The sequence below is a fragment of the Microcaecilia unicolor genome, chromosome 1, assembly GCF_901765095.1.
Source record: "Microcaecilia unicolor chromosome 1, aMicUni1.1, whole genome shotgun sequence".
Classification (NCBI taxonomy): Eukaryota; Metazoa; Chordata; class Amphibia; order Gymnophiona; family Siphonopidae; genus Microcaecilia; species Microcaecilia unicolor.
In genome coordinates, this window is record NC_044031.1 from 735,560,768 (window position 1) to 735,579,691 (window position 18,924).

Below are 18,924 nucleotides of genomic sequence, written 5' to 3' on the forward strand. Positions count from 1 at the left end.
GGGGACAAACTTTGTCCCCCCTATCACTTTCTACTTTGAAGCTTGTTAATGAACTGGACTGTTATTTATGTTTGATTGATGCAAACGACAATATATTTATTTTTTGGGAAAACAAGCAAACATGATGGCAACAGTTCGCAAAATTTGCACGGGGGATACTCTACATCCCGCTACCAGCACATCTTCTATTGCAGGAGGGACTGTGGAAGACAAGAGCGCTAGACTGAATCCTGAGATTGTTGATGACTTCTTATTCATCCACAGATTTAAAAATCATAACAGTGCTTCGTAGGGCATATTTCTCCCCTCTAGGGCATACAGAACGGGTTGTATTTTGTACCCCTGGACAATTTAACAGGGTGGATTAGGATTCCTTGGTGTAGTAGAAGTCAGCTATTGTTGGGGTTAGAAGGGTAGAGGGTGGTGGGGAGGAGGGTTATTATAGCTGCTCGTTGTTATTATTGTTTTCAATTTGTAATTTATACACAACAGTTGCACAGCATATTGTTCCTTTTCATACTTTAATAAAAAGATTTAAATATAAAATTATAAGTGTTCGAGGCTTCTGCAGATGAGAATATAGCCTGCGGGGACGGGACAGAGACGGAGAATGGCCTGCGGGGACGGGGTGGGGACAGAGACAGAACCCATGGAGATGGGGGCGGGGCGGGGACAACTTTTGTCCCCGTGTCATTCTCTGTGACGGTATCTGTAAGTGGAGGAGTGGCCTAGTGGTTAGGGTGGTGGACTTTGGTCCTGAGGAACTGAGTTTGATTCCCACTTCAGGCACAGGCAGCTCCTTGTGACTCTGGGCAAGTCACTTAACCCTCCATTGCCCAAGGTACAAATAAGTACCTGTATATGTAAGCCGCATTGAGCCTGCCGTGAGTGGGAAAGCACGGGGTACAAATGTAAATAAAAAAAATATCTTTTGTACAAATTTCTGTTGCTCACACACACTGTACTCTGTATCATGATTCTTCTGTTTATTTAAAGCAGGCCGTGACATGGTTTGTGCCTGTACATTCACTCCGATCACAGGAACAGCCCAATCTTGTGGTGCCTGTTCAACAACATTTTTGTCTGGACTTGACTAGACCTGGTGCATTTTCTGTTGCAGCACCAGTGGAACGGAATAAACTGCCCTTGCGATTAAAGGCTGAATCACAGCTTACTTCTTTTAAGAAGACTTTGAGAGATTGTTTATTTTGCTTGGCATTTTTTGCACAATCTTGAGCTTGTTTTTTTCTGAACTCATGGATTCACTCTAAGCTGATATCTTTTTTGTCTATGTTGCAATGGTCCTTCACTGTCTGAATTTGTCCTTGTTTGTGCTTTTTATTATGGTTTTTTTTTTGTGTTTCCGCCTTGGATAAAAACTGTTTATAAATAGATATTGTAATTATAATTCTAATCCAGAATTCAGCAGTACGTTTAATATTTTCGCTGCAGAAATATGATAGCACCTCTATCTATTTTGTTGAGCTTCATTGGTTGACAAATGAAGCAAGCATTTTGTTCAAATTTTCATGTATATTATTTAAAATTTGAATGTCCAGAGCCCTTATTACTTTACTTGGAGTTTCCATCTACTAACAGAACCAGAAGATCAAGTCTCAATTTCCCCGTTTGTTCCTCCTACGTTGAAGGGAGTCAAATGATTCCCCAAGCTGTTAAAGTCTGGAAAGAACTGCAACTATGTTTGAGTATTTTCTCTAATTTTTCTCTTTTTAAAAGAAAGGTTTCCCTTTTTAAGAAACTTGTTTGATAGGTCTTCCTAGGAGTTTGTCCTGGTTATTTCTTAATTTGTAAGCCATTTTGAATCCTGTGGTGTTAGTGGTATAAAAGTATAATACAATGCAATGTTTCCTCCAGTTTTGGGCAAACTCTTTCGTTATACCCTTTTCCTTTAAATATAAGGTGCCCAGAATGAAAGTAGCAGAGAAAAGCTAACCTGCGCTCAGCAGCTACGGGCACAGTGGGGGATTTTACTTTGTTCCTTAAAGGTGCGTGTTTGGATTTAACAAGGAAGAGCTTGCTTGTAGATGATGAATTCCTCTGCAGGGTCATCGCTGCCTTCGGTGCAGTGTTGGTGCATCTGAAGTGCGCCTTTCTCTCGACACTGAGCGGGATTGCTATTGTTCTACCTGTTTTTACATTAAAGAGATCATTTTATTTATACATAATTGGACATTTGACGCAAGCGTTTGGTTGCCGAAACACAGCCCGTGTCGGGTCTCCTAAATAAAGAAACTGTTTGGTTCTTCTCCTAAAGGTCCACTTTTGCTTTTTGTTTTGTTCTGGTTTCTGCTTGTACTTGGAACCCTCTCGTCTCTATTCTTTCTACCATGAATAAGGCCACCAGAGCTTTTACTTCCAGCAGAAGTGTTATCTTTATCTGCAGTGTCAACACCACCGCTACCACCATCTTTAACCCTAGTATGTATGCATTTATTTATTTGTTACATTTGTATCCCACATTTTCCCACCTATTTGCAGGCTCAATGTGGCTTACATAGTACCGGAAAGACGTTTGCCGTTTCCGGTGTGAACAAATACAATGTGATGTTGTGATAAGATGTAATTTAAATGGCAAAGTCACAGTAATAGTCGTAAGGTGGGAGAGTAGCGTTGTATTCATACATGCTTCAGTTTTCTTGTGTAGCCAAGGTCAGTTCTTTAGGTTGGATCGGGAGGGTATGCTTTTTTGAACAGGGTGGTTTTTAGTATTTTCTGGAAGTTTAGATGGTCCTAGGTCGCTTTTAAGGCTTTTGGTAGTGCGTTTCACAATTGTGTGCTTATAGGAGAAGCTGGATGCATAGGTAGATTTACATTTAATACCTTAACAGCTTGGGTAGTGTAGGTTTAGATATGATCGTGTTGAATCGGAGGCGTTTCTGGTTGGTAGGTCGATTAAATCCGTCATGTACCCAGGTGCTTCACCATAGAGAATTTTGTGGACCATGGTGCAGATTTTAAAGGCAATGCGTTCTTTGATTGAGAGCCAGTGTAGCTCCAGGGGGTTTGCAGTTTCAAATCGAGTTTTTCCAAATATGAGCCTGTCTGCCGTGTTTTGAGCAGTCTGCAGTTTCTTTAAGGTTTGTTCTTTGCATCCTACACAGATCCCATTGCAGTAGTCAAGGTGGCTTATTACCATTGAATGTATCAAATTGCGAAAGGTATCCCTCAGGAAGTATTGTTTCACGCGTTTGAGCGTCCACATTGAGTGGAACATTTTCTTAGTGGAGGATTTTACTTGGCTGTCCATTGTAAGATTGCGGTCTATTAGGACGCCAAGGATTTTCAGGCTGTCTGAAATAGGGAGGGTATGACCTGGGGTGTCGATGCTTGTGGGGTTGTCCGTGTTGTAGTGGGATGAGAGGACAAGACAATGTGTTTTTACTTTATTGAGTTTTAATTGAAATGCGTTGGCCCATGAGTCCATGATGTTCAAACATAGCTCGATTTTGTTGGTGATTTCTGTCAATTTGGTTTTGTAAGGAATGTAAATTATGACATTGTCTGTGTAGATGAAAGGGTTAAGGCCATTGTTGGAAAGGGACTTGGCTAGTGGGATAATCATTATCATCATCACAATCTATATTCCCTTTAGTCAGGACTTGACAGAAATAACCAATGAAATCAATGACGGCCTGAACAACATGAATTCATGGGCAAATTCATTCCAACTGAACACTGAAAAAACACACTGCCTCGTCCTCTCATTTCAACATAACAAGTACAAACCCATCACAATAAACACCCTAGAACACACCCTCCCTACCTCAGACAGCCTAAAATTACTCGGCGTCACAATCGACCGCAATGTTACTCTTGAGAGCCAAGTAAACTCCGTAATAAAGAAAATGTTCTACTCAATGTGGAAACTTAAATGAATAAAACCTTTCTTCCCAAGGGAAACCTTTCAAAACCTAATACAATCAATGGTCCTAAGCCATGCAGATTACTGCAACACTATCTATGCGGGATGTAAAGAACAACTCGCAAAAAAACTCCAGACCGCCCAAAACACAGCTGTCAGGCTGATATTTGGTAAATCACGCTTCAAAAGTGCTAAACCCCTCCGAGAAAGGCTGCACTGGCTCCCAATCAAAGAACGTATCATCTTCAAAATCTTCACCTTTGTCCACAAAATTATCTACGGCGCAGTCCCAGGATACATGATAGACCTCATAGATCTCCGCTCTCAAGACAAATCCCTCCTTTCAGTACCCTTCTCTGCCCTTTCTGCCTCGCCTCACCCCATGCCTGAAATAATCTCCATGAACCCATACGCCAGGCCCCCTCACTGCCCATCTTCAAAGCCTTGCTCAAAGCTCACCTCTTCAATGTTGCCTTCGGCACCTAACCACCATACCTCTATTCAGGAAATCTAGTCTGCCCCAACTTGACATTTTGCTCATTAGATTGTAAGCTCCTTGGAGCAGGGACCGTCCTTTTTTGTTAAACTGTACAGCGCCGCGTAACCCTGGTAGCGCTCTAGAAATGTTAAGTAGTAGTAGTAGTAGTAGTACCTCATAGATCTACCAACCAGAAATAGAAGCGGATCATCACGTTCATACCTAAACTTACATTACCCAAATTGTAAAGGACTTAAATACAAAACAACTCACCCATCCAGCTTCTCCTACGTAAGTGCACAACTATGGAATGGACTCCCAAAAGCTGTAAAAACAATCCACGACCATTTAAACTTCAGAAAATCACTGAAAACCAATCTCTTCAAAAAGGCTTACCCCACCGATCCAACATAACCCCCAACACCCAGCAACACAGCACAATCAATGATCGTAATGGACAATATACAATCTTTATCCCCTTTCGACCTTCAAGGTGTCTGACACACACCTAGCTCATTTGACCACTATACAGCCTATATTTGTTATGTACCGACTGGTGAACGCCTTTACGGTATTATGTAAGCCACATTGAGCCTGCAAATAGGTGGGAAAATGTGGGGTACAAATGTAACAAATAAATAAATAAATAAATAAAATTAAGTTGAAGAGGGTCGGCGATAACGGTGATCCTTGGTACTCCGCAGTCTGCTTTCCACTGTGATGATATATTTGAGTTTGACTTTACTTGATATGTCCTTGTGGTTAGGAAGCCCTTGATCCAGCTGAATGTGTTTCCACTAATTACTACTACTGCTACTATTTATCATTTCTAAAGCACTACTAGATGTATGCAGCACTGTACATTTGAACATAAAGAGCCAGTCCCTGCTCGACAGAGCTTACAATCTAATTAGGACAGACAGACAGAACAAACAAGAGATAAGGGAATATTAAAGTGAGGATGCTAAAATAAGGGTTCTGAACAAAGTGAATAAGGGTTAGGAGTTAACAGCAGCATCAAAAAGGTGGGCTTTTAGCTTAGATTTGAAGACGGCCAGAGATGGAGCTTGACGTACCGGCTCAGGAAGTCTATTCCAGACATATGGTGCAGCAAGATAAAAGGAACGGAGTCTGGAGTTAGCAGTGGAGGAGAAGGACGCAGATAAGAGAGATTTGCCCAGTGAACAGAGTTCCCGGGAAGGAATGTAGGGAGAGATGAGAGTGGAGAGGTACTGAGGAGCTGCAGAGTGAATGCACTTATAGGTCAATAAGAGGAGTTTGAACTGTATGCGGAAATGGATAGGAAGCCAGTGAAGTGACTTGAGGAGCGGGGTAATATGAGCATAACGACACTGGCGGAATATTAGTCGTGCAGCAGAATTTTGAACAGTTTGAAGAGGAGAGAGATGGCTAAGTGGGAGACCTGTGAGAAGCAAGTTGCAATAATCTAAGTGAGAGGTGAGAAGAGTGTGGATGAGGGTTCTGGTAGTGTGCTTAGAAAGGAAAGGGCGAATTTTGCTGATATTCAGCAGGCTGCTAAACCTGTCGTTTCTTTCTCTATAATATAAGCACTAATCCCGAACTTGTCTAGTAGCCTTATTAGTATATTGTGGTTTACCATGTCGAACGCGCTCGACATGTCAAATTGGAGGAGGAGGATACATTTGCCTATTGCTATTTCTTGTTTGAATTTGTCTAGAAGGGTGAGTAATACTGTGCTCTGGAGGGGGTGAAATCCTGACTGTGATTCAAGTAGTATGAAGAATTTGGTTATACAGTCTGTAAGTTGTTTGGTTACCATGCTTTCTATCAGCTTGACTGCCAGCGGGATGGATGCTAATGGTCGGTAGTTGGTGATGTCATCTGTTTTTTTTCTTGGTGTCTTTTGGTATTGGGGTGAGTAGAATGTTGCCATTTTCCTTGGGGAAGTGACCTTGTTGTAGCATGTAGTTCAGGTGAGATGTGAGGTCTGCAATGAAGTGTTCCGGGGCGGATTTCAATAGGTAGCTGGGACAGGTATCGAATTTGCAGTGAGAGTTGGAGAACTTCTTGATCGCTTGGGTAACTGTTTCGGCGGTCAGGGGGGTGACGTTTGACCAGGTTCGGTCAGTCGGATATTCACCAGGAGTTGGGTCCAGCTCCTTGAGGAAGTATTCAATGTCAGTATTGACTTGAGGTAGCGTGTTGCGTAGGTTTATGATTTTTTTCGTTAAAATATTTGGCAAGTTTCTCTGTGGGTGGGATGTCTGTGTTCGTTGTAGTGACCATGTTGGTATCTAGGAGTTTGTTCACAAGTTGGTATAGGTTTTTTGTATCTTTGTGATCTGTCCCTATTTTGGTTTTATAATATAATCTTTTGGTCCGTCTTATTGCGTATTTGTATTGTCTTTGTGTTTATTTCCAAGTGTTGTATGTAGTATCATTTTTTGTTTTATACCATGCTCTCTCATGTTTCCTGTATTGTGTTTTAATTTTTTTCAGTTCTTCGTTGAACCATGGTATCGCGTTGTGTTTGTGCGAGGTTCTTGTTTGTATGGGTGCTATTTCATCTAATATTATTTTGCATCTTTTGTCCCACTCTGTGAGGTAGTGTACGGAGCCCATTTGGGTTGTCCATTCGTTGTTGTACATCATTTGCCAAAATATTTTTGCGTCTATTTCACCTCTTGTGCTATAAGATGTAAGCTACAGGTGGGCATCTTTTTACCTGGACAATGTGTGGCAAGCTTGTTTTCTTTCTTTTTTTTATAACCTTACTTCAATTGTAGTATTGCCTTCCTGAGATTCGATATGGGGTCACTGGCTCCCGGTTCACCAACACATTATTTATAAATTGGCTAACCTTACATTTAAAGCTTTCAAGTTAGGCTTTCCTAACTATCTTTCCTCTCTCACTGTTCCCTATTCACCAACAAGAGTTCTCTGGTCAATCAACGATCATTGGCTAGTCCTTCCGAGTCCAAAAGTTTCCGTCTTGAATCTATGTTAATGTTATGTTATGTTAATGTTATATTGCCCTCAACACCTAAAAAATAGGTTCGGAGTGGATTACAATTAAAAAAAAAAACCCAGTCTACAAAACTGGGAGCTCACAATATAATAGTTGGATTAATATAAAGAAGAACATAGCATCGACAACTAATTAGAAAGCATATATTTTTTAAAACAAATTTGTCTTTAAAAGTTTCAAAAGGATAAGTAATGTAATTGAGATTTCACTAGAGTTGGCAAAGAATTCCAAGTTTGAGAGGCTTGATATGAGAATAGAGCCGTAAAATATTTCTTAGAACATGAGCCCCTGTAAGAAGGGAATCATAACTTTAGATTATTTCGAGTTCCACACCTGGAAGTCAATATATTCAACATGGGATGCATATAGCTAGGGACCACTCCTTGTAGTATCTTATGGACAAAACAGCAAAGCTTAAAAAGAACCCTTGCCTTGAGATGGAGATACTCTTATCGAATTTACCTAAGCCACAGATGAGATGAATCGCAGTGTTTTAGACGGTTCTGAGTTTTCTCAGTAAATATTTTGTACAACCCAAGTATATAATATTATACTGATCGAGCTTCAACAGAATTTATTTATTTATTTGTTACATTTGTATCCCACATTTTCACACATATTTGCAGGCTCAATGTGGCTTACATAATACCGTAAAGGCATTCGCCAAGTCCGGTAGGGGATAAGTACAAAAGATGTTATAGTGGGATAGGAAGATAAGATTCAGTCAAGTTGGGTTAGAGGTAGAAGGGTTTGGCTTTTTTTTTTTGTACCCCATGCTTTCCCACTCATGGCAGGCTCAATGCAGCTTAGGTACTTATTTGTACCTGGGGCAATGGAGGGTTAAGTGACTTGCCCAGAGTCACAAGGAGCTGCCTGTGCCTGCAGTGGGAATTGAACCCAATTCCCCAGGACTAAAGTCCACCACTGTAACCACTAGGCTACTCCTCCACTAGCAACATTCCATGTAGAAGTCAGCCCTTGCAGATCACCAATGTGGCCGCACAGGCTTCTGCGAGTCTGACGTCCTGCACGTACGTGCAGGACGTCAGACTCACAGAAACAGAAGCCTGCGCAGCATTCTACATGGAATGTTGCTAGTGGAATAGCAACATTCCATGTAGAATCTCCAATAGTAGCAACATTCCATGTAGAATCTCCAATAGTATCTATTTTATTTTTGTTACATTTGTACCCTGCGCTTTCCCACTCATGGCAGGCTCAATGCAGCTTACATGGGGCAATGGAGGGTTAAGTGACTTGCCCAGAGTCACAAGGAGCTGCAGTGGGAATCGAACCCAGTTCCCCAGGACTAAAGTCCACCACTCTAACCACTAGGCCACTCCTCCAGTATGATCTTTGATAGTGAAGTGTTGCAGGGTTGAGGCATTTAAGTTGGATCAGTCGGGTATTAGCGCTTGTACTAATATTTGGAATGATTCCAAGGTGAAATATTTTCGAATACATCTTAGATTACTCAATTAATCTGAGATTCCCAAGAAATATTATGTTCTAACAATATACCTAAAAGGATTTTTCCAGTTTATAGTTTAAGCCATTCAGAAATAAGTAGGAAGGCTGCGATGATATATGTACAAGACATAGCTTTGGAATTATCTTCCCCTTCTTCTTCGTAATAACCTGTCTTTCAGTAGTTTTAAATCCGAAGACATTGCTGTTCAAACAGGCCTTTGGAGAAGGAGACTGACAGGAGCCACCAGCAAAACCCACCCCTGCTATCTCGACCAGTTCTTACTTTCTTTTTCCTCCCTCACCCTTTTCTCTCCTTTTGTGGGACTGATTTACTTTTTTGTTTTTGATGGAGTTCTTTTCTTTTCTAAACTTATAGTATGTTAACTTTTCTGCTCTACCTGCCAGTTAGAGCAGTGTAGTAAATTGAAATAAACTTTAAACTATATGAAGTTCTTTTACTAAACCACACTAAAAAGTGGCCGGTGCTGCTCTCAGCACGTGGGTTTCCCCTGTTCAGTGGCCACTTTTTGCGAAGCAGTAAAATGGTCGTGATTGTTAATTTTTTTTTTTAGTGATGGCCCCCCATTAGAGTGTGGCTATTACCGCTACCTATTTAGAGGGTTTTACTTCCATTGCTTTCAATGGAAGTAATTGAACCAGCCGGGTTTTACTTCCATTGCTTTCAATGGAAAGCAATGGAAGTAAAACCCGGCTGGCTCAATCCGTCCTCCTTTTTCTGGAGCCATATGGTAACCCTAGGTAAGAGCTCCCGCAGTACTCATGTGCTAATTGGGTAGCATACGGTAATGTGCCTGCACTATCTGATTAGCATAGGCACGCCTACTCTCCGCTCCCAGGCATGCCTCCCATGCTGGAAAATAAGGGATCCTTTTACTAAGGTACACCGAAAAGTGGTCTGCGCTGGTGTAGACATGAGGTTTCAGGGATCAGGGTTCATGCATCTGAGGAAGTGGACTCTGGTCCTGAACAGTTCAGGCCTCAATAAATTGGTTAGTCTATAAGGTGTCACCTGCATCGGTCATTTTTGTTACACCACCGTTTGAAAGTTTTCATACATTTCCTTTTTAAAATTAGGGCCTGCCTCCGTGCAAAGAAAACAAAAATCCCACTGGGCCTTCTTCATAACCCTCCCCCCCTCACCAGATGACCTCTCTGACACTCTTATCCCATCTATGGGCTGTAGACTATTCATGGGACAGGAATGATCCCCAGTTGTGCCTGCCCTATCAATACCATAATGCCAATAGTATTGGCATTTGAATATATTCCATACAATAACATGGCTCGGGATCTTTTTGGTTGACCAGTACCATTTTGTGCATCAGATATTCAAAATGGCGCTGCCCTTAGGATGGTCAGCATCATCCACCATATCCTGTATAGGTCGCTCAAAGCTGGCTGTGAAAATTTGGGCAGAGATCACAGATCTGTATATAAACTAATTAGTTAATTAGGTCTTAACAGGCACTTAATTGGCAGTAATTAACAGCTAAGCATGGATCTGGCCTACAATCTATTCTACAACATATGTGCCTAAATTTCATAGCATTCAGCTCTAAAGGGGGTGTGTCCATGGGAGGGGCATGGGCAGGTCAGGTGCATTGCAGTTGAAAAGGAAGAGACTACCCTACGTAGAATCGCAAAATCGCAAGCACAAAGAACAGCAAAGTAGGGGCTTCGGTGTGCCTTCCGAAAAAAGTCCAAGAGGAGACTCCAAAGATGAAAACAGAAATCAAGCTTTAGTCAAGCATCGAATTAGATTAGATTAGATTTATATTGCAGTAAAAACATTCATAAAATATACAATAAATGAAAATACAAAAGCAGCAAAAACAAGACATATCAAAATACATCACATAAACAAGACAAAAAAAGCCTTAAACAGAAGAAAGTCTCTTAGGTGCTTCCGAAATGCTGGCTCACAGGTTTCACATTTGAGCCGCAATGGCAGACTGTTCCACTCAATAGGGCCACGGATGGATAAAAGTACCCATCCTTGTGACATGTTTCGGCATGAAATGCCTGCCTCAGGAGTCCTAAATTCTTTTCAGGCATTCTTCTGTCTACTACTGCTAATAATGCACTAAAAAGAGCCAGCAGATATATCTCATGAAATAAAACTCTAAAGGGTTTTTTTCTAAGCCGCGGTAGCGGTTTTAGTGCACACTGATTAGTGTGAGACGCCCATAGGAATATAACATAGTAGATGACGGCAGAGAAAGACCTGTACGGTCCATCCAGTCTGCCCAACAAGATAAACTCATGTGCTGCTTTATGTGTATACCTGACTTTGATTTGTATCTGCCATTATCTGCCATTTTCAGGGCACAGAAATCTGCCCAGCACTAGCCCCGCCTCCCAACCACTAGCCCCGCCTCCCTCCATGGGCATCTCTAGCGTTTAGCGCACGCTTATTTTTAGCATGCGCCAAAAACGCTACCATGGCTTAGTAAAAGGCTCTCTAAGTTTCTGGCGGCATCTGAATGTGTCATTGGAGCATTCCCAGAATTTAGGCGCGATGTTATAGAATAATATAATTTGTGCACGTAACTGCACGCAGGTTTTATAGAATAGTGCTTAGCGCTGATTTTTTTCACTGCCCATTTTTGAACACTATTTGTGGAATTCACCCCTGTCCCCTGGATTCTACATATTGTGCCTAGTATTCCACGCTAAAATTTAGGTGTATTCTATAAGAGCACACGTAACTTAATTGGCTTAACAAGCTAATCAGCATTGATAACTGGTCTTAACGAGCAATAATGAGCACTAATTGGTATTAATTAGAATTTACACGCACAACTCGCTAAGCGTTTTCTGTAACCAGTGGCATAACTACGTGGGGCCATGGGGGCCTGAGCCCCCGTAGATTTGTCCCTGGACCCCCCTGCCGACGACCCTCTCGACCCCCCCTCCCGCTGCAAACTCTCCCCCGCCATCGGCTACCTTTGCTGGTGAGGTACCCCAACCCCCGCCAGCCGAGGTCCTCTTCTTCCGGCGCAAGGCTTCGTTCTGTTTCTGTGAGTCTGATGTCCTGCACGACATCAGACTCACAGAAACAGAATGAAGCCTTGCGCCGGAAGAAGAGGACCTCGGCTGGCGGGGTTTGGGGTCTCCCGCCAGCAAAGGTAGTTGATGGCGGGGGAGGGTTGGCGGGAGGGGGGGTCGAGACTCTCGGCAGGGTCGTCGTCGGGGGGGGGGTCAAAGTTGTTGTTGGTGGTGGCGGCGGGGGGGGGGGTCGGCAGCACCGGGGGGGAGCTAAAATGTGCCCCCTCACAGGCTCTGGACCCCCCTCCCACCGAAGTCTGGCGACGCCTCAGTGGCGTAGCCACAGGTGGGCCTGGGTGGGCCGGGGCCCACCCATTTAGGGCTCAGGCCCACCCAACAGTAGCACACGTTTAGCAGTAGCTGGTGGGGATCCCAAGCTCGGCCAGCTGAAGACTTCCCCCTGATGGTAACAAAAACGCTACTCTCCACGATACTGGCACCTGCGCATGCTCTGTTTTCAGTACATGCCTGCTGCAGACTGCCAAGGTGGAAGAAGCATTTCTTCGCCAGCTGAGGTATTTTTTTTTGGTGGTGGTTGGGACGAGGGAGAACACTTGGTGACCACCCACTTCTTGCCTAGGCCCACCCAAAATCTGTTGTCTGGCTACACCCCTGCTACGCCCCTGTGTGTAACGCACTGCACCTAAATTCTAATATACGCAGCCAAAAAAGGGCATGCTTATGAGCAGGGAAATGGGTATTTCTTGTGCGTTCCAAAATGTACACGCATTGTTATAGAATATGCCCCTGTGTGCCGAAATCTATGCGTTGGCTTTTACGCCATGTTTCCCTTGGTGTGAATGGATATGTGTAGTTTTAAGCGCTCTGACATCTGGTGGGAGTATTCTACATACCGTGCCTAAATATAGGCGCTGCTTACAGAATACACTTAGGCGGAAGTTTATTTACATGGAATTTTCAGGCGACATATATAGAATCTGGCCCTATACACCTAGTTTTGGAAAATCTAAAACTATGTGTGTTTTTCTCTCTACCAACCTAACCTCACCTATGGAAATCCCTCTACACTGGATTAATGCCTTGCTTTTACCCTCAGAAAGGGGACACAATTTTCAAGGTATGGAGATGGTTTTGACAGTTGCTTCCAGGGTGTGTATTTTTTGATGAATGGATTCCGTTTTGTTGCAATGTGAATCTATATATATAGCCTAATATAAAGAGTGGAGGAACAGCCTAATGATTAGTGCAGTGGCTTGAGAACCAGCAGAACTGAGTTCAATTCCCACTGCAGCTCTTTGTGACTCAGGAAAAGTCACGTAACCCGCCATTACCCCAGGTACAAAATAAGTACCTGTATATAATATGCAAACTGCTTTGACTGTAACCACAGAAAGGCAGTATATCAAATCCCCCATCCCCCACCACCTTTCTACTACTACTATTTAGCATCTCTATAGCGCTACAAGGCGTACGCAGCGCTGCACAAACATAGAAGAAAGACAGTCCCTGCTCAAAGAGCTTACAATCTACTTAACACGTCTATAGCGCTACAAGGTATACGCAGCGCTGTACACCATACATGAAAAAAGACAGTCCCTGCTCAAAGAGCTCACAATCTAAATATGGAATGTTGCTAGTGGAATAGCAACATTCCATGTAGAATCTCAAATAGTAGCAACATTCCATGTAGAATCTCAAGTAATAGCAACATTCCAGAATCTCCAATAGTAGCAACATTCCATGTTCCACTGCACTAACCACTAGGCTACTCCTCCACTAGCAACATTCCATCTAGAAGCCTGCCCTTGCAGATCAGCAACGCGGCCGCGCAGGCTTCTGTTTCTGTGAGTCTGACGTCCTGCACGTACGTGCAGGACGTCAGATTCACAGAAACAGAAGCCTGCGTGGCCGCATTGGTGATCAGCAAGGGCAGGCTTCTGCATTACTACTACTACTACTACTACTACTACTTAGCACTTCTATAGCGCTACAAGGCATACACAGCGCTGTACACCATACATGAAAAAAGACAGCCCCTGCTCAAAGAGCTTACACTCTGAGAAAACACAGGTCATAGGATTGTTCCTCTAGTACCACTGTTAAGTGTTTAGTTTATAAGGATGTGGATTGACTCATATTTTTCTTGGACCTATGACATTCATTTATAAGTTTGTTTCATATCAGCATGGACATTTCCCCCACGTACTTAAGAAAACTGCCACATGAGGCATCAAATAATTCTCTTCATCAGTCTGCATGACATCTTTTTTCAGTGAATGCATGGTTGTGCAATATGTGATTTTTGCTTTAGTCTGTGAATTATTTGACTGTTTGTGCATTGATCTTTAGGAAGGTTCCATTGTTTTATGAATTGTAAATATGAAAATAAAACATTTTGAGGATAATTCCATAAGGGGTTGCAGACTTTAGCCATTGTGGACTATTTTAATCATTTACATGTGGATGCAAATGGATCCTTAAACAATACCAACCAGTTGAAAAGTACATGCCAAGACATGATAGCGTGTACTTTGCTGGTGGGCATGCACGGGGTGAAGTTTGTGCAGAGCGTACAAGTACACAGATAGATTATAAAATACTGTAAGTTATGCATGTGCCTGTCCTAGGGCTGGTGTATATGTCTGTGCCTGCCAGTTATTCTAGTACAGTACAGTCTCGATTATCTGACCTAAATGGAACTAACCCGTTGTCAGGTAACTGAAAAGTCGGATAACACGGAAAACACTGCACAAACCCCTGAAACAATGCTTAAACAAAGGCATGGAGTTCACGATTTTCGAAAATTGTTCTAAAACAAAGATTCTCAATGGAAATAAATGCAATGACGTCACCTTGGGATCTGCCGGATATGCCAGATGGTCGGATAATTGAGACTGTAATGTATTTCATTTAGAAAAGTATGCATCGACTTAAAATAGCACATAAGTAGGTGTGTTATTACCCTCTTATCCTAGGCGCCCTAGCCTGCACGCCTGATAGCGATGAATGAAGAAAAATACATTTATATGTGTGTTTAACACAGCGCTGTCCTTTTATAATTTCTCAACAGGAAAGGCGAAGATCCTATATTAACTTCTTTCAAGAGCGCGGCTTGTAAAAAACATTTAGAAGATACCGAAAGGCAGAAGGATGATGCTTACACTCATTTTCTTCAATTAACATCTGCCAGTTAAAAAAGCAGCAATATACACTCTGACACATAAAACAGTAACATAGCCTTCTCTTGGTGTGACGTTGGCACAGAAAAATGGCAAAGGGTTTCTACATTAGTAAGACTCTCGCCGTTGTAGGCATCCTGTTTTCAGTGGCTGCAATGGCCACTGTCATTGGTCTATCTGTTGCACTTTCTCAAGAAAAAGCCAAGAACGAAAACTCTATTGCGCCCGGTGATACAAATGTAGGAACAACAGCCTCTGACCTATCTAGAGATGCAGTAACAATGCAACCACCAAACGAAATCTGGAACAGATATAGGCTACCAAACTCCCTGATCCCCGAGCATTATGACATAGAACTGCAGCCCTACCTGACGAAGAATGCTGAAGGCCTCTACATTTTCAAAGGGAAAAGCTCTGTCTCCATTAAATGTTTAACTGCAACAAACCTCATCCTGATTCACAGCAACAAGCTGAACTATACTCTGAAGGAGGGGCACCATGTTTCCCTCGAAGCAGTGGATGGTTCCAACCCGCCTTCCATACAAAAAGCCTGGCTTGAGGTTCCAACCCAGTATTTGGTGGTACAACTGAACAGGAACTTAGAGGCAGGCAAAACATACAAGATTTCTGGTGAATTCACTGGGGAATTGGCAGATGACCTGGCTGGATTTTACAGGAGTGAGTACAAGGAAGACAATGAAACCAGGTAGGATGATGGTGGTGCCACTCTAAAGGTCTCGGAGCCAATGCTTCTGTATAGATTGCAATAGAAAATAGAGTGTTAATCTCAAGAGAGTTAAGCAAATATACTAACCCATGTGTTGCAATATACAGTGCTTGCGAATCATTGTACAAGGAAAAACATTCCACTGATAAAGAACTTAGCGACTGTCCTCCTAATTCCATAAAGTTGGGTGCCCTAGTTGCATGCACAATTTATAGAAAAAGGTCAATTATGCGCCTAAATTAATGGTGTAGTGAGATGCTAATTGGCTTTAACAACCAACAATGGTCAATTATTGGGGTTACTTGGAGCTAATTGTTAGGTATGTAACTGACTTTAGTCAGTATTCTACAACTGGGTGTGCAATTTTCATAGTATTTAATTGTCTACAGGTAGGCAAAACAGGAGTGGTCTGACCATTAGGCCACCTGAAGTGGAGGCCTCAGGCGGCACTCTTCCAGAGCGGCATCTGCCCCTTACTTCCTCCACCCCGTTCCCCAAGTTTACCTTCTTTCTTCATGTTCCAGAAGCCGGCAGTGGCAGGCGTGATTCCCATACGCTGCCCTGCCACCAGCACCCATCGCTTCTCTTTACTGTGGCCGCCTCTCTGATGTAACTTCCTGCTTCCTCAGAGGTGGCCACAGTAGAGAAGAGGCCGGTGCCAGCGGCAGGGCAGTGTATGGGAATCGCTGCCACCGCAGGCTTTTGGAACATAAAGAAGGAAGGTAAACTCAGGGAAAGGGTGGAGGAAGGAAGGGGGGAGATGGCAGAACTTGGCACGGGGGGGGGGGGGGGCATCTCAGCCCTTGCTCAGGCAGCATCTTGCCCTGGGCCACCCCTGGGTGAAAACATTTACTCTATCTTCACCCATCCTCAATTTCACTAAAATCGAGCATGCATGCTAGGGCAAGAACGCAGGGCAGGCAGCGTGGTGGGAAAGCTTTTGCTGGTGGGGCTTGGGGACCCTCGTCAGCCAAACCAGCAGACCTTGGGGTATTTTTCTGTTCCTGGAGGGTTTGCAATTACAAAATAGAGTTAAAGTGGGATTTGAACCTGGGTCCCTTGGTTTAAAGTCTACTGCACTAACCACTAGACTATTACTCTGCTCTTCAGGAACATCTGTGAGGTCATTCTTCTAATAATGCTACCAGACAGATGTCATTGTCCCTTCTCTTTTACATAGAAACATAGAAACATGACGGCAGATAAAGGCCATATGACCCATCCAGTCTGCCCATCCTCTGTAATCCCCAATTCTACTTGTTCCTAAGTGATCCCACTTGCTTATCTCATGCCTTTTTAAATTCTGGAACAGTCCTCCACCACCTCCACCGGGAGGCCATTCCACGCCTCCACCACCCTTTCTGTGAAATAATACTTCCTTAGGTTACTCCTAAGCCTATTCCCTCTTAACTTTGTCATATGCCCCCTCATTCCAGAGCTCTCCTTCATTTGGAAAAGGCTCTCTTCCTGTACATAAATGCTCTTGAGATATTTAAACGTTTCTATCATGTCTCCTCTCGCCCTCCTCTCTTCCAGCGTATACATAGTAACATATGTATATGACGGCAGTACATATACATAGTAACATAGTAGATGACGGCAGAAAAAGACCTGCATGGTCCATCCAGTCTGCCCAACAAGATAAACTCATATGTGCTACTTTTTATGTATACCTTACCTTGATTTGTACCTCTCCTTTTCAGGGCACAGACTGTATAAGTCTGCCTAGCACTATCCCTGCCATCCAACCACCAGCCCCGCTTCCCACCACCGGTTCTGGCACAGACCGTATAAGTCTGCCCAGCACTATCCCTGCCTCCCAACCACCAGAGACTTAAACAAAGGCACTATCACCTCCTTTTTCCTGCTGGTCATGCCTCTCTTTATACACCCAAGCATCCTTCTGGCTTTGGCCGTCGCTTTTTCTACCTGTTTGAAAGCTTTAAGGTCATCAGACACAGTCACCCCCAAGTCCCATACACTACCTAAAGGGAATTTCTTCAAAAAGGTAATCAATAAATCTTAACAAATATATAATCTCATGAGTTTTCTTTTACTTTGGAAAGTAGGCAAAATGGGTAATTTCTTTAATAACTGAGAAAATGGTGATGCGAATAAAAGACCTGACTTTCAGCTCATGCAGCCAAACAGTTCAAAAGTTCATTACATCAAATAAAAATACGAAGAAGCGACTACTGACAATTCTAGTTCATGGTCTGGGTTAATGTGACCAACTATTTGATTTCAGGGTCATTGCCACTACACAAATGCAGCCAACTGGGGCGAGGAAGACGTTCCCATGTTTTGATGAGCCGGCTATGAAGGCCACATTCAACATCACCATGATCTATCAACCACAATATGAGGCAATATCAAACATGCCAAACATAAGTAAGTTACAGCTTTACTTCTTACTACTACTACTACTACTACTACTTAACATTTCTAGAGCGCTACTAGGGTTACGCAGCGCTGTACAATTTAACAAAGAGAGACAGTCCCTGCTCAAAGAGCTTACAATCTAATAGACAAGTGAACGGTCGGTCCGATAGGGGCAGTCACATTGGGGCAGTCTGGATTCACTGAACGGTAAGGGTTAGGTGCCGAACTTACTAATTTGTTTACTAATTTGTTTACTGTAAATTGTTTAAGTCAGAAAAACCTTAAAAGGTAATTCTATAAGCTGCTGCCAAAAGTTATGTGCCAATAGTGTGAATGTGATTGGCACAGATAATTGGCAGTTCTATGTAGTTGTTATCAGGCCTCCTAAGTCGCTTACCTCTAGATTCTATATATGGCGCCCAGATTTGCTTGCCAAAATTTGGCCGTGCTTCTGAGATGTGCACTCAAATTAATTGAATAATGAGTTCAGAACCATCAATAATTGGGTATTAACAACAACCAGTTATCGAGGTTACTTGCCGCTCATTAGAATTTGCACGTGCATCTGGCTGGGCACTATTCTATAAGTCAAGCATGCATAGCGCATATCAGGAAAGGGGAAATGGCCATTGGAGGGGCATGGGTGTGCCAGGGGTGTTCCAAAACGTTACACGCACTTTTACAGAATACTGCCTCAGCGTGCCTAACTTGGGTGCCAGCATTTACACTAGCTTTCAGCAGACATAAGTCTGATGCTCGAAGCTA

General features: G+C 42.9%; 1 protein-coding gene across 5 annotated transcripts in view; it reads left to right on the forward strand.

Annotated features, from left to right (window-relative positions):
* Positions 1-18,924, forward strand: part of LOC115459871 (aminopeptidase Ey-like) — a 188,222-nt gene that overhangs the window by 88,327 nt on the left and 80,971 nt on the right. For all 5 annotated transcript variants that reach the window (XM_030189679.1, XM_030189678.1, XM_030189681.1 and 2 more), the window contains 2 exons: positions 14,942-15,756; positions 18,026-18,168. In XM_030189679.1, coding sequence (XP_030045539.1) covers positions 15,140-15,756; positions 18,026-18,168 — 760 coding nt within the window. In that variant the 5' untranslated portion in view covers positions 14,942-15,139. The remainder of the gene's footprint in view (positions 1-14,941; positions 15,757-18,025; positions 18,169-18,924) is intronic.